We start from the raw sequence: 14,935 nt of genomic DNA, 5'->3' as shown, positions 1-14,935 counted from the left end.
GAAGAGATGACCATGAAGTATTTTGTAGTATAAACTTTAAGAGATGGGGAAGGGACTGCATCCATTTAACTTGTTTTTTTGTTTGTTTGTTTTTCCCAGCACCCATCATAGTAACCTACTAATTTATTTATTTCTGTCACCAAAAATAATCTATCACTTGAAAGGGAACCTTTTGGTGATGAACCTCTTTACACTTTATGAGGGTGGTACTCAGATAACAGATATACATCTTGGACTTAAAGCTTTCTTTAAAATTTGTGTTTCTCAATCATAGCAGACAAAACTTTAAGGTTGAATTGGTGATTAGATTCAGGGAAAATGTACATATGATTTCTGGATTATAAGGCAAACTACAATAATTGTACTTACAAAGTTGTATTTCTAGAGGAAGACCTTGCTAGAATTCATGATCTGAGTTCAAAGGGAAGGTGTTTTAATTCCTCTGATTCCTGAATTCTTGATTTTTGGTCATGCTGGTTAGATTGATTTTTTTTTTTTTAATGCTGCATGGAACTTTTTAGCTGAAATCAACCTTCTTTGTTTAAATATGCCATTCTGATTTTCATTTTGTAACAAACCTTAAATTATCATCATCTGTTTCATAATTTTATAACCTCCCCTTCTCTATCCCCCCACAACGAAGAAAATATTGTAACGGTTTAAGTAATTTAAGGGCTACAAGACTATACAGTCTTGCACAGTTGTTAGGCATCATATTCTTCCCCACAAATAAAAATCTGTTGCAAAGAAATAAGCATATTGATTTGAACTTGGACTCTGTGTTTGAATGCACCATCTTGATGCTTTTTTCAATATTGCCAGACCTAACTTTGACTATATTTTATTTTTTCTTTTCAATTCCTTGGTCTCTTCTTTTACAAAGGCGGCATGTGTTCTACCTTCAGCACCATTTAAACAATAAGCTTCCTCACAACCTAATGCGACTATCACCTGTGGACAGCAGTGGTGGGACTTTAAATGACTTACATCTCAGCCCAGCAGTTTCTCATATGACTCAAGCCATGGATGTGGATGGCTTAAATGACTCTAACAAGCAAGGCTATTCCCAAGAAACTAAGCGATTAAAACGGACACCAACTCAGGACTTCCTTGGTATAGAAATGGAACATAGGTTTATTGAACAAATTTTATCCACCTGCCGAAATGTAGAGCAAGCCAGATTTGCTAATGCATATAGGAAATGGCTGGTTACCTTGAGTCAGTGAAAGAAATGAAGGTCCTGCAAAGTTTTACTTTTAGTAAAATTTACTTTCTTTTTTTTTTCTTACACATTTGCACATACTGGTTCTGGTATTGGTTCCTCACCTTTTATGACCAATTTTAAGGTTTGTTGGAAGACTCTTAGGAACAGGCTATTCTTTTGTGGGAAAAAACCAAAAACATTTTCCTAGTGAATAATGAGATTAAAGTTTTGAGAGAAAAAAAATTATATCCTTTGCATTTCTACTTTGGACAACTTCATATTCTATTGTAGTGATTTTTTTTCTTTCTTTTTTTTTGTTGGGAAGTTTATTAATTTGCAATTATTAAAGAAAGGCCTTTAAAACATAATAGTTTCTAATGACTAACAGTTTTTGGTTTGGGAAACAAATATGGATATGTGAAAATAAAATTCTGACTCTAATATGTTCTAGTTGTAGACTAAACTAACTGAAGTCAGTAGAGTTGGGTTTTAAGCATAAGACCCTCTTCAGAGATAACCAATTTATCAAAGGATTATTAATTTTATACTCTAACTTTAAAAATTTTATTACTGTAGTAGTAGAAAGTTTTTTTTTTTATTATTCATTCTGATTATTTTTCCTTTTAATTGGCATAGGCTATGAACACCCAACTTAAACCCAAACTTTTGTACCAAGTTAAGTTTTTGTTTTTGTTGTATTTAATTCTTACTATCTTCCTTCATAGATTTGTTGACTCGGGAAATCAGATTAAACAAACAGGGAAATTTAGGGGGAGCTAGATGGCGCAATGGATAGAGCACCAGCCTTAAAGTCAGGAGGACCTGAGTTCAAATGCGGCCTCAGATACTTAATACTTCCTAGCTGTGTGACCCTGGGAAAGTCACTTAACCCCAATTCCCTCAGCAAAAATAAATAAATAAACAGGGATATTTGTTTGTAAAAAGTTAACCTTAAATTTACTTTATTGATTTACCAAATCAACAAACCATTATTTTATTTTTGAAAATTCTAATGAGGTAAATATTAAATATTCTGGGAAAAAATAAATGTAGGGGCATTTTCAGAAATAAGTTAAAACATTTACTTATATCCATTGTCAAACACTCTATTTATAGATATTTTAAAAGCAAGGATTCAGTCCAAGGATATCTTTCTTGCTTTCCTTGAACCTCAAGGGTTGAAAATACAGAGAAATTCTACTCTCCCTGTGTTTTATTTTGCTAATTTTAAGTGTCCATCTATAGTTAATTTTTTTCTCCCTCTTCATTATTTGTCCCTTCTTGTCATATCCCTTTGTTATTTCTTGTCTTTTACTCTCTTTTTTGTTTATATGTTGTTTTCCTTTCTGTATTCCTTCACATTCTTTCTTGTCTCACAGAAAAAGAACCAGGAAGGATATACGTGTAAGATAAGTTCTATTAGTACCAAATTGACAGAAGTTGCTGACCAAGATGAGAATACTTTCAAACCCCTGGCTCTTGGGGAAGGATGTGAGCAGTAGAACAAGAGATGCAACCTTACCCTACCTCCTATGTTTCCAAGTTTCACTTTCTCATTGTGGGGAGAAAAGGATCCAGGAGAAAGATAGATTCCTGTTATTTCACTCTTATGAAAATCTCAGATTAACTTTAAGGCACTATAGGATAGTGGAAAAAATCCTGGATTTTGAATTTCAGATCATGAGTTCCCATCTCTACTACTTACTACCTGGTAACTTTGGGCAAATCACTTTAGCTCCTAGATCTCAGTTTTTTTTTTTTGTTGTTGTTTTTTAATCTGTAAATGAAATCATTGGTTCTTTCCAATTGTAAAGCCTGTGATCTTGTAATTAAGATAAATTTCTTTTCAGGGGTTATGACATTTACTTTTTATTTTGGCATCATATCTCTGTTTAGTGACAATCAGACAGTGAGCCTTAACAAGGTCCCAGGAAATATTGGCCAGCCTGGCCTTAGTAGACCTAGAGACCTTAAATGTGTGACCACTTGCTGCTGGGCTTCTTTCTTGGGGCAATAGTGGCTGTTTTTCAGACCTTTCAATGTATATCCTTATCTTTTTGAGTATATTCCTACCCCCTAATACATAAAGCCCTTTTCAGCAGAAGTTCCTGAATCTAATACCTCAGAGTCTGGACTTCTATGATTAATCATAGCTTCAGATTCTTTCTTAGTGGTTACATAGAGGTGGAAAAGATATAACAGGTCCAATTCATCCTGCTAGTGTACATAGCCAACTATTGACTCCATATAGTATTAATCTCAGTTTATTTTCTAAGTTTAATTTTGAATGTCCTCAATAATAGACAACGCATTTTCATGATTTTTCTATTTGAGAAAAATTATTGGAATTTTTCAGTAGCAAACAAACTTTTTGGTCTAGTTTTTCCACCCTTAACAATGTTCTTATGAATTCAGAACTTTCTTATACCTTCTCTAGAACAACTTCCATTTTAGTATGGATAGCCTTCAGATATTTCAAGGCTCTGTCATAACCCTAATTGAAATAATTCCATTCTTAAATCTGCATTGGTCTCCTGTCTTCTTAGCAAGTTTAGAGCAATGAGTGATTATTGATAGAGAGAAGGAAGTGCTTGGGGTCAGAAATTTCTGTGCTAATTTTTTTCTATAATCAGCATGTGTTATGTTCACTTAAAAAAAAAGTAAGGATACCTGTGAGCCCAAGGGGTTCCCCTGCCAAAAACCCCCAACAATTTTTGTGATGATCGCACTAGCACCCAGGACACCTTAGAATCAGCCAGAGTCAGGATAAGCAAAAGTCCTTAGTCTTTGTTCTTGGTCTTTAGGGATAGGAGTGAAGGGGATGGAAGTAGGATCTCCCCAACGTCCTTCTTCCTTGTCCATCACAAAAAGTGACCCTGGCTAGTCTTACTCCACCCTCTAGTCCCTCCTACAATCTTCTGTATACACCAATCATCGAGCCAGCACAGGATAGTGTGAAGGGCCATTTTCCAAGCATATGCCCATAAAGTATTGTCTAATCGGTAGTTAGCCTGGTGCTTGGCTGTCCTGACCTCAGTGCATCAACTCAAGAGTTTCAGCCCTCTACAAATTTTATTGTAAATGGCATTGATTCTTAACGAACTCTAGTAGTATAGTACAAATAACTCTTTAACAGGAAACAGTAATAGAGAAATAGGAATAAGCAAGGTCCTTTGTGATAGAAGGTTGTATATTAAAATAGGCCCTTTTTTTTTATAAAAGTAAAAGGGGGGAAAGTTTATAAGCAAAGTGGCTATTCTCTACATAAAAAGGCCACCCCATCCTCATGGCAAAAAATGCAGCCAAGTAGCACCCACAGTCAGGAATTCAGAATGACCCTAAATGAAATTAAACTAGCCTTGTAAATCTTAGGGGTTTTTTTTTCCCCTGAAGGTTTTCTGTTTTTCAGATGCATTATTAACAAATTATACTGTGTGTTTTGCTCATGAAATACTCAGTATAAGAGATAGTGAAGATACCCTCTTCCAATTCAAGTTCAATTTGCAACTTTAGATAGTTGCCTAGAGCATTGAGAATTTAGGTGATTTGCTAAGGATCACAAGCCTGAGGCAAGACATAAATTCTGGTTTAACTCGTTTTGAGGTCAGCTCTATCTGCTTTGCCTCTCAAAGATGATAATGAAATGATTAATTTCAGCAATATATATGTAGGTGTATATATGTGTGTGTAAATCTACGTATTTGAAAAGTATCACAACTGGAAGTTTTTATTTAGATTCTGGTTTAACATCCCATTTGGGAAAGGTGATATGAACATTGGTTAAGTATTCTTCCAGGCACAGTTGTTAAAAAGTTCTAAAGCTAGTTTTACTACATTGAGATCACTCCTTTGATTATTTTAATGTTTCAGAATCAGACCTTAAGAGGGCAATATTTTTGTATCTGTGAGGTTTACCTGTTAAGATATATATTGGATATATCCGTTTGCTTTTTTTCTCAATTTGTGAACAACAAAATCTATCTTTTCAAATATTTCTTAAACTTACTACTGTGTCATTAGGGAAGCTAATCTAGACTTTAAAAGTCTTCTTTTCTCATTCCTGCTTTGGAAATTTAATTTAAGGTTCCATGAAATTAAAATCAGAAAAAGAAAAAATAAAATAACTGATTTGGATTGCTGCCTTAGTGTTATAAAATGAGAATTTTTGTTCATAATGATCTATTCCAAAATTCATTAACATATAAGAAATGGCATCTTTTCTACAGTGGCTTTTTGTGTGTGCTTCTCAAAGAAGTGCCCATGTAGCATGTCTGTACTGTTCCTTGAGTTCAGGTCATGTGATGTGTTTAGGTCACTTGCAGTTGACCAGAGATAGACACACATATATACTTATATGTATACTATTTACATATATACAAATACATACATGCTTTTGATTTATTTTTAAGATGCATTGTGACTCAAGAAAAATAATTTCTAATTCCCATCTTTTTTTTTTCCCACCCAGTAATGTATGTGATCTAATGCTAAACTTTTTGGATAATAGTCATTGTCCCCTGTGCCTCAGTTTCTTTATTTTCTAGAGGAAAGTGGTAAAGTTTTACCAAGATAAGTATAATCATTTATATGATCTTTTCCCAAAAAAGATATTTCAAATCAACTGTGTTAAACATGTTGTCCTTAAATTAAAAAAAAAAAAATTCCAAGAAGCAAATTTTGCAAGAGAATTAAAATAATTTTTGATAGTTGCATCTTTTTATTTTCATACGAGATTCTTAGATAAATTTACTTTACACCTATTAGTACCTTAGAGTGCCTCATCCCCAATGTACAATGTGCTCTAGAGTCCTATTTTATGGAAGAGGGAGTTGAGCTATAGAAATCAGTGGAAAAATTTAGTCAACATATAAGATGTAAAAAAGAAAGCCATAATCAGAGCTATGGAAAGATATAGTAAAAAAAAAAAAAAAAAAAAAAAAAAGCCCTATTAGTTTTGCTAGTTTTTTACTACCTGTGTGACTTGTGCAAGTCACTTAACTTCTGGGCCTCATTTTTCTTATCTCTTAAATAAAAGACTTGAACTAAATGGTTGACTCTTAAATTGCTCCTTTCTTTACAGCCTATCAGTTCTCCTTTGTTTTTTAGGATTTAAAACATAACTTTTAACATAAAACATATAATTTTGTTTATCAGAATGCCTGTATTTTTTGAAGCAGGAATGTAATGATTTAAATCTAATTTTAGAGGCAGAAGCCAATAACAATTTAAAGAATATTGACAGCTAAAGTATCCAAGGAGGAAAGATATAAATTGCTAGATATTAATAATTCTTGATTTCAGTAGACTTTTTAGTGAAGGGATTGTCATTTCTTGTGTTATAGGTTGTTGACTTGAACAGAGAGGATATTTTATGTATGTAGTAATTAAGGTTTCTAAGCCCTTTACCAAGAATTAGTTATTTCCTTAAAACCAATTTTTTTTCCTCCTGTTTGAGGTAATCCACTTAAACAACTATCTATATTTTTAAGGGTTACCATGCAACCTTTTTACAAAAGGAGCTGTGGTATTGAATTCTAAAAGAAAGAACAGCATTATTTTAAATTAATCCTTGCTGTATTGGTTTATTCAAAGCCTTAGTGCATTCAGAATTTCAGGCTTTTGACACAAAACAACTGAAAAAATATAAAATTATACAAAAGGGAAAATTTTAAATGTGATTGTTAAAGAGGTACAAGTAGTAAAAGAAAAAATAATTTTAAGTAATACTTTGTGGCTTAATAACACTTTTCTTACCTAAAATCCAAAAGTGCTTTACAGGGAAGTGTTAGAGCCATCAACATACCATATGTTTTGTAGGCTAAGCAAACAGTGAACAAATTGTGATTCTGGGAATTTAGTCCTTTGAGCTTGCCTCCTATACCAACCTTTGGTACTATTAATTAAGCAGGCTCAGGCTTACTTTGTTCTTAGCACTCTCAGAAACCAAACTCTTTACTCAGAAACACAAATTACAATAATGAGGTAGCATAGTCTACTCAAGGAATCCTGTGCTTCCAAGAATATTAAGTGTAGACAGTTTATGCTTCCCAAATAGTATAGTCAGTGATGCTAGCCCTGACATTTCTTTTATTAGTGTGTAATTACTTCTCAGGGTATAGGATACTTAGTAAATTTAGGGTAAGCTTTTTATAGTCAGTGGCAAAAAGCAAAAAAAAAAGAAGAAGCATAATTGCCTAGTATTACTAGCTCTCAACATTTTTAGACTAGATAGTATTTTATATAAATAACTAGCTAATATAGGAGCTGGTAACCTGTTTTGAGACTGCCTTGTTGTACATCAATGCTGCTCCCATCTCCATAGTACATACTATGAGCATATTTTACTATGTATCATGTATGAAAATTATTTCTATATTTCCATCTTTTCTGTGTTTTAGGAAAGGCAGGAGAGAATGTATCTGTTTTATACTATCAGTTGCTATAGAATTAACAAGTTTGAAAATTTGACAAGAATGAACACTAGAGGTACAAAGAATTAATAAATGTTTTGTCTCATAAGATTGTCTAGACAATCTTTTTGTCCATGCCATGTTGTAGTTCACTATGAAGAACTAAATTATTAAATTGAGTTATTCTGTTATTTGGTTCTTCAGATATGTAAGAATTGGAAGAAATATTTTATGCAAGAGAGTTTTGATAGAACATTATTATAAAGAACAAATTATCTCTTGGGGTGAGGAAGACGGTTGTAAATGAACATTGTGCTTCTCCAACTACATAAACATAAGTAAAATTTAGATTATTCTGCTCCATAGAACATAAATACAAAATGAAATGAAACTTGGAATTTAGATTTATTTGATGGGTTTCCAAAGCATTTTGTTTTACATTCTCATACCCAAATTTTGACAAAACCTTTCTTCATGCAGTGTTGCTACATACAGACTTTCTGATTTTAAAACCTGAGATGAAAGGTTGACCCAGCTCACATGTGCCTGAATTAATCAGAAAGTTGTGTCAGCCTTCTAATTCTGCTTTAGACATCATTCCCTTTCAGGGGAATGGGTAACCAGGATACTCTGGAACTTTACATAACTACCATTAGAGTCAGCCTTAATGTGGGGCATGGCAATCACTTTCTCTAAATACTATGCAGTATTGTGCATAAATGTTTACTTTTTACATTATATAAAGTAATTTATATCAGATAAAATTTTTCATATCTTGAAAAAGACAAATGAACATATGAACAATTTTAAATCATTATTATGCACATTCATATTTATAAAGTATTCAGTTATTTCCCTCAGATCTCATTATGTTGCATTTGGTACAGATATGTTCTCATTTAATAAAACGTCAAGTGCAGGCAAAATGCAAATGCACATAATCAATGTTCAATATAATACTTACTGGCAAAATCACTGTGTCAGTTAAATTGACAATAAACCTTAAATAATGAAGGTGAATATTGTCACCCATTCTTTGAATAGAGTTTAGTGAAATCACTTTACATTTTGACATTTTAAAGTTATAGTAAGATGAATTATTTTGACTTTGTTATTTTAATTTTAAAGTGTATTCAAAATAATAATATTTACTTAAAATATGGTCAAGGAAATAGAAATTGAAAAAATTAGGTTATATTCTCCAGCACATAATTTTTCATTAGATTTATCACTGTTTTTGAGAGAACTATTATAGTCTTAAAATCTTATTTTGATGTCAGGTATTATTTAGTTTAAGTGCCATCTGTTTCCTCCTAAATTGCTGTTGCTTCCCAATATATTTTTCTTAATGTATTACATAAATATTTATCTATTTGTGTGATGGTTTTTAGGTTGTGAATACTTTTCAGAAATAATAAAGATGGAGGTGCCAAGAACCTGAAAATTTATGAATAATATTGAGAATTACAAACCTTTCAAAAGATTTTTAGAGAATTTTCCTAGGCTCCTAGTAAATAGGCAAAAGCAATATAAAAGATGGCAGTTGATTGTGCAGCATGGCTATAATTCAGGTTTCCTTTGTTGTTTTTTGTTTTGTTTTTTAATTCAGGTTTTCTAAGCAACAAAATCATTATAAGTCATTTATGTATGTACTGTCATCTAAAAGAATAGAATATTCAAGTTTAAGATTAATCCTCTTGAGTTGACAAACTAAAAATTATAAAATTGTTAGATTGTAATGCATACTTGAATTGTATTCTTCCTTTAGGAGAGAGGGGAAGAAAGACAAATGATTGCTCCTAAAATTAACAAAAGAGAAAATCAAATTAAGACACTAAAAATAAATAAGTAAATACATCTTTTCAGGTTTGTAGTCACCTGGAATTTGGAACCTTCTTAGTGTTAATATTCCTCACAAATGTTTCTGTTACTAGAATTTACTACCTTTATTGATTATATGCTGCCTGAAGAGCATCCAGGTATATAAAGTTCAGTAAATTTGAGATTGTTTTAAGATGGCATTAAAAAGCTCATGTTCAAATGGATAGAATACCTGTGGTACAAGGTGTAATCTTGGGCCTTAAAGATAAGCTTGACTAGTTTTTCTTAAAGAATGATATTAAGTTCATTTGCTGCACTAATATTTTCTTAAATTGCATTGTTGATTTTTCCCCATTAAAAAAAAAAACTGCACAAATTATTTTTCATTATTCATTTCAAAAGTTATTTTAGTAACTAGCAATTTCAAATTATATAGATGGTAATTCACTCATATTACAGACATCATAATAAGATAAAAACAAATTGAATGTTAAAAGTTTGTGTTGTCTATATTTCATATAACCCCCAAACCCCTAACAACAGAGGCTAAATTCCAAGGCTAATGTAATGATTTTTGTTTATAGTGTATTAGTCATGATAATTTTTTTTTAATATTGAGAGAAATCAATGATGGAGGCAAACTTAAAATTTTTTTTCATTTTTCCTTCAGTTCCATCCTTTTACATATACATTTTAGAGCAACTGGCCAGATTTTGACAAGCTTTATTTTATAAAGAAAAGGAAATTCCATGCCGTGTGAAATATTATGATACTCTGATATCTGATTAGATTAATTGACCCTACCATTGTTTTTAAATTATATACACTAAATTATACTGCTTCCATAAATAATAATGTTGCATGTTAATTATGTATGTATACATGTTTTATTTTCCTTTTATTCTAATAATAGAATAATATGTATTAACAATCAGCCCTAGAGTTCTAATCTTCCTATTCAACTGTCTTCCAATACTTAATGGTACAATTTCAGTGATTATGAGTGGCAGAAACATAGAATGGGCTATCTTTTTTTTCCACTTAATTTGGGTTTTACACGTTTTAGCAGCAAAGTATACTAAGCACAGCCATAAATTACTGTATTTCTGTAAGAAATGGAAAATAGTGTATCTTTTTTCTTTGCTAAATGTTGTCAGTTTTAAAAATAAACTTTTCATCTAAAAAAATGTAATGGAGTTGGTGTGTATTTTTTTACGTTGATATTAGTTTATTGCCCACTTTAACTGCAGCTTATAGAAGAAAATAGTTCTCATAGTCATACCAGTAATTTATTATATACTGCATGGGAGGAATAAAAGAAAAATGTCAATTCACCCAAGACTTGCCTGAAGTAGTTCATAGATGCAGTCCTAAGACAAAATCCCAAGACTTTTAAAAAATATATTCTCTATAGTTAAATAGATTTATATATCAACTACCGTGGTAATGAAACATTTTTCAAACAATTATAGTAAAAAATATCATGGCAGAGATAAAGATAGGTCCAGGTTTCCTTCCCAATGTTTTCTAAATCTTTTTTTTTTCTAAATCCTGAGTTTTATTACAATATACAGTGCTATAGAATGATAAATGATAAATCAGCCACCAAATATTTATTGTGCTCCTATTATGATGTTATGCCACAGTTTTCTTTAACTGTCCTGACTCAGTTTCCCTGTATGAGTTTCCCTTGTCTCAGTTTTCTTAACTTTTTTATCTCAATCCCCTAAGCTGTTAAACTCCTCCTTTGGTCTGTCTGAGGACTATTTGCTCTAAGGTTATAAATTGTTAGCAAGATAAACAAGAGAGTAGACCTCTTGACTCTTTTCTGTCCTCAAGAATTTATAATATCCCTCTAAAATATTCCAAGATACCTCACTGATATCTTTATTTCTGTGTATTCAGACATCCTATCTCTGGGTTTTTAGGATTTATGGCCTCCCCTATCCTGACAGAAGTTTTCCCGCGCTTCTTACCCCTTCCTTTGTTTAGAGGAAGAGGTATTTAAGAAGTTGGGGTTCCTCCATTCATCGCTGGAGGCTGGTGGCTGGATTCTTTGAGATGACAGTCTGCTCCAGCCCTGGGACCAACATGGATTCCTTGATCCCAGTTTCTCTTTATCTCTGTCTGACTGGATAATTTGAGACTAGAGTCCTGTCCAGTCCATTTTACTCTCCCATTAATAAAATATTAAAAACTCTCTAATCTCTCTCCTGCCTCAGTTTCTCTGGCATTACAATGTTAGGCACTGGGAAAATAGGTTACATGTAAACTATTTGGATGTTTAATCTTCCTAATGGTTGGTATTTTCTTGACTATAAAATCATTTTTTAAACACTATCCCATCATTTATTAGTGACTATTTTACATTAGAAACAGTTTATTCTTAATTATATTAAAATACCATGGCTGATGTTTTAAGCTAGGATGATATTGTTTACCACCTTGGAAGAACTAAGGAATGAAAATTGCTGAGTGAAAATGATCTTTCACTTTGGAAGAGGAAAGCAGAAAGGGGATTTCACAGCATTAATAATTTGCATGTACAATTGAGATTAGCAAAGTGCTTCTCTGGGAAATTGCTTCGCCTAATAGGATGTTGCTTGAAATAAAAGGCAAACAATGATATTAGGTGCAGAATGGTGGTACTAACAAGTCACACTTATTAAATAAATATGACATGTACATGGGTCTTCATTTTTACAGTGTTACATTTGGCTTATGTTAGAAGCTGAAATAAGTAATTTAAGGACATATAAAGTCCTTATTAAATGGGGGGGAAAATGTTTTAAAAATATAAGACCCATTCTTCATGGCTATCAGAACATAAAAATTACAGTGTTTACTATCCTTATTTAAAATAAGAAATTTCTAGTTTTTGATTTTGGGAAATTAATAATTGCTGTTTCATTTTGCACAGCAGTGTAGTCACTATACTTTGTAGTGTAGAGAACTTTTTTTGACAGGAGAGGAGACAGAGAAACCTAGGTATGAGGAACACATTTATCAATGACATCTTTGATGAGTTCAGAGTTATCACCCTGGCCACTTGCCTTTCCTGCCATTCCCTTTCCAATGATTGGAACTGCCTATTGGCCCAGAAAGTTACATCATTTGCTTTCCATAGATCAGAAAGTTACAGGAAGCATATGGTAAATATTGGAAAAGAAATAGATATTTAAATTGGTGAAAGAATCTAGCTCTCTGAGGACAAACGTAGGGAATCTCTATCCCTGGGCAGTTTTTCTCTTTTCTTGCACAATGATTCCTGACTTACCAGAAATTTTGGCATACTTCTTTGAAGGGAACCCTAAAGTATCAAGGAGTAAGTGTTGCAACATAGGTTGCCCATGTTTTATAGATAATGTTTCTACCTTTGAGGCACCCTTTCCAGTGATGATGTCTTTTCAGCCTGTGTAATTCAGGCTTAATTTAATGGTTAATTTTGTGAGCTTTAGAATACTCCACTGCATTCCATCTGTAATTTAATGACATCTTGTTCATAAAGTGAGTTTTGAAATAAAAGTTTACCTAACATTTTCACTTAAAATAAAAAACTGAAACAATCATCTTGATTTCTGTAGAAAGGTAGTTTTCATCTTGTAACTTTAGTCTAAACAAGCCCAAAAAAATGCCTAAAGAAGCAAAGCAGCTCAAGCCATCATTTGTAATCTCTTCATCTTGCTGGTTGTATGCCTGGGAAACTGGCTTAATCTCAATACACCTCAATTTCCTCCTTTGTGAAATAAAAGTTATACTACTTGTACAATTTTAATGTGTCTTTGTGAGGAAAGCACTTTGTAAGTTCCAAGGCATTAAACAAATGTGAGATAATATTAGAAGGCATTGTCTAGAGATTTGGGGTGAAAGGGTAAGAAAGAGATTGACTATATAACCTTTGCTGGTAGGCCTGTCTTTGCATTAGGAATTGTAGGAAATAGGTTTAGGTAAGTGAAAGATATGGTTATTGATTATCAAAAGAGAATGAGATGAGAACTGCTTTTTTCAGCACTATGGGGCATGTTCCAAATTTTACCTACTAGAACTTGTGATAGAATAAAGGTTTCAAGAACTAGATGTGCATTTAGAAAAAGAGCAGAGATTGGATGGCTAAATTATATAGAGCAGGATTTGTAAATGGAGGAAGTTTTTTGTCTTTTCTGTAAGGCTTTCTTTAACATTTTTTACGACTCTCTTCTCATTCCTGACTAGAAAATGAAATTGTATATTCAATTCTCTATATTAGATGAAGTTTTGTGTTCGCTTAATTTTTAAAGTTGGAGGAAGAATAAATTAAACAGTTCCTCTTCACCTCCTCTTCTTCCCTCTCCCTCAAAAAAAAAAAATATCTGTCAGTTTTGACTTACATGTGATCCTTGAATGTTTTTTCTTATTTTCTTTTCCCTCCTCCCTTCCTTTCCTTCTTTTCCTCCTTTTCTTCCTTCCTTTGGCCTTCCCTCCCTCCTTTCCTTTTCCTTCCCTCCATCCTCCTTCCATTCCTTCTTTTCTTTGTCCTCTTTCTCCCTCCCTTTCTTCTTTCCTTATCTTCCTTCCTTCCCTCCATCTGAGGAATTATGCTAAAATGTCAACTTCCCATTTAACTATCTCTATAAATTTTATTTAAGTCACTTAATTTTTCTGGGCTTCCATCTCCTCATCTATAAAATAAGGAAATTGAAATAAGTAATCTTTAAGTTTTAAAGTCAAGTCACTTCAAGTTTTATAAAAACAACTTATGTTCTTAAATTTCCTTACAAAGAATAGTTGCTTTCTTGTACTTTATACCCTTGTATGTATTCTGTTGGAATGCTTGTCAAATCTGACATCTCTCATCACCTTTCTCACTGTCTTTGCAGTGGCTATCTCTCATGCCTGAAATGCTCACCTCTTCCTCTTGATGTCAAGAGAAAGGGAGGGAAGTTATAATGGAGCTCCTAGTAGGAAACTCCAATGTTTGGAGGGCAGGGAAGGCAAGTGGCCAAGATGGTAATTAACTCATCAGCACATTGGTTATACTCTCCATGATGAACTTGTGAGAGAAAATGGTCCAGAGTCATGTAAAATGGCAGATATATATGGGTCACAACCTGTACCACTAGTTGCCTGGCCATATCAGGTCTCAAACTATATTATGAAGTGGCAATCATCAAAACTGTTAACTATAACTATAAAAAATAGAGGGATGGATCAGTAGTACACAAGATTGATAGTAAGTGATCCTAGTATTTTAATGTTTGATAAACCCAAAAACTCCAGCTTCTGGGATAAGAACTCACTTATTTGACAAAAACTGCTGAGAAAACTGGAAAACAGTATGGCAGAAGCTAGGTATAGGCAATTATTTTATACCACATACCAAAATAAGGTCAAAATGGGCACATGATTTAAACAAAAGGAGATCAAGGAATAGTTTAATCTGTCAGATTTTTGGAGAAAGGAAGAATTTTTGACCCAACTAGAGATAAGAGAGCATTGTGATATAGAAGTGACAGTTTGTGTT

At 32.7% G+C, this 14,935-nt stretch overlaps 1 protein-coding gene across 1 annotated transcript in view; it reads left to right on the top strand.

Moving 5' to 3' along the window:
- PTAR1 (protein prenyltransferase alpha subunit repeat containing 1) overlaps positions 1 to 6,146 on the top strand; it is a 51,739-nt gene extending 45,593 nt beyond the window's left edge. Inside the window, exon 7 of the mRNA XM_051961997.1 lies at positions 884 to 6,146. Within this exon, the coding sequence (XP_051817957.1) occupies positions 884 to 1,226 (343 nt within the window). The 3' untranslated portion in view covers positions 1,227 to 6,146. The remainder of the gene's footprint in view (positions 1 to 883) is intronic.
- The last annotated feature ends 8,789 nt before the right edge of the window (positions 6,147 to 14,935 follow it).

Source organism: Antechinus flavipes, chromosome 1 (genome assembly GCF_016432865.1).
Source record: "Antechinus flavipes isolate AdamAnt ecotype Samford, QLD, Australia chromosome 1, AdamAnt_v2, whole genome shotgun sequence".
Classification (NCBI taxonomy): domain Eukaryota; kingdom Metazoa; phylum Chordata; class Mammalia; order Dasyuromorphia; family Dasyuridae; genus Antechinus; species Antechinus flavipes.
This window is presented reverse-complemented; position numbering and strand designations above follow the sequence as displayed.